The 361-nt window shown below is 49.0% G+C and overlaps 1 protein-coding gene across 1 annotated transcript in view; it reads right to left on the bottom strand.

The window, feature by feature from the left end:
* Positions 1 to 299, bottom strand: part of LOC100302633 (histone H2A) — a 501-nt gene extending 202 nt beyond the window's left edge. Inside the window, exon 1 of the mRNA XM_029491483.1 lies at positions 1 to 299. Within this exon, the coding sequence (XP_029347343.1) occupies positions 1 to 299 (299 nt within the window).
* Between the last annotated feature and the right edge of the window lie 62 nt (positions 300 to 361).

Here is a 361-nt window from a genome sequence, read left to right as displayed (position 1 = left end):
AACACACCACCTTGAGCGATGGTTACACCGGACAACAATTTGTTCAACTCCTCGTCATTCCTGATGGCCAATTGCAAATGTCTGGGGATGATACGAGACTTCTTGTTGTCACGGGCGGCATTGCCGGCCAACTCCAAAACTTCAGCTGCCAAGTACTCCATGACGGCGGCCAGGTATACCGGTGCTCCGGCTCCGACACGTTCGGCGTAGTTTCCTTTTCTCAACAGACGGTGGATACGACCGACCGGGAACTGGAGTCCGGCACTCCCACCTACCACTAAACAAAGCAAGTTCAACATTTTTCACACTATACAAATAAAACCTTCAAAATTGATTACTGGAACGCCAATGATATAACATC

Source organism: Acyrthosiphon pisum, chromosome A3 (assembly GCF_005508785.2).
Source record: "Acyrthosiphon pisum isolate AL4f chromosome A3, pea_aphid_22Mar2018_4r6ur, whole genome shotgun sequence".
Taxonomy (NCBI): Eukaryota; Metazoa; Arthropoda; class Insecta; order Hemiptera; family Aphididae; genus Acyrthosiphon; species Acyrthosiphon pisum.
Note: the sequence above shows the minus strand (reverse complement) of the source record. Positions and strands in the feature narration are given on the sequence as shown.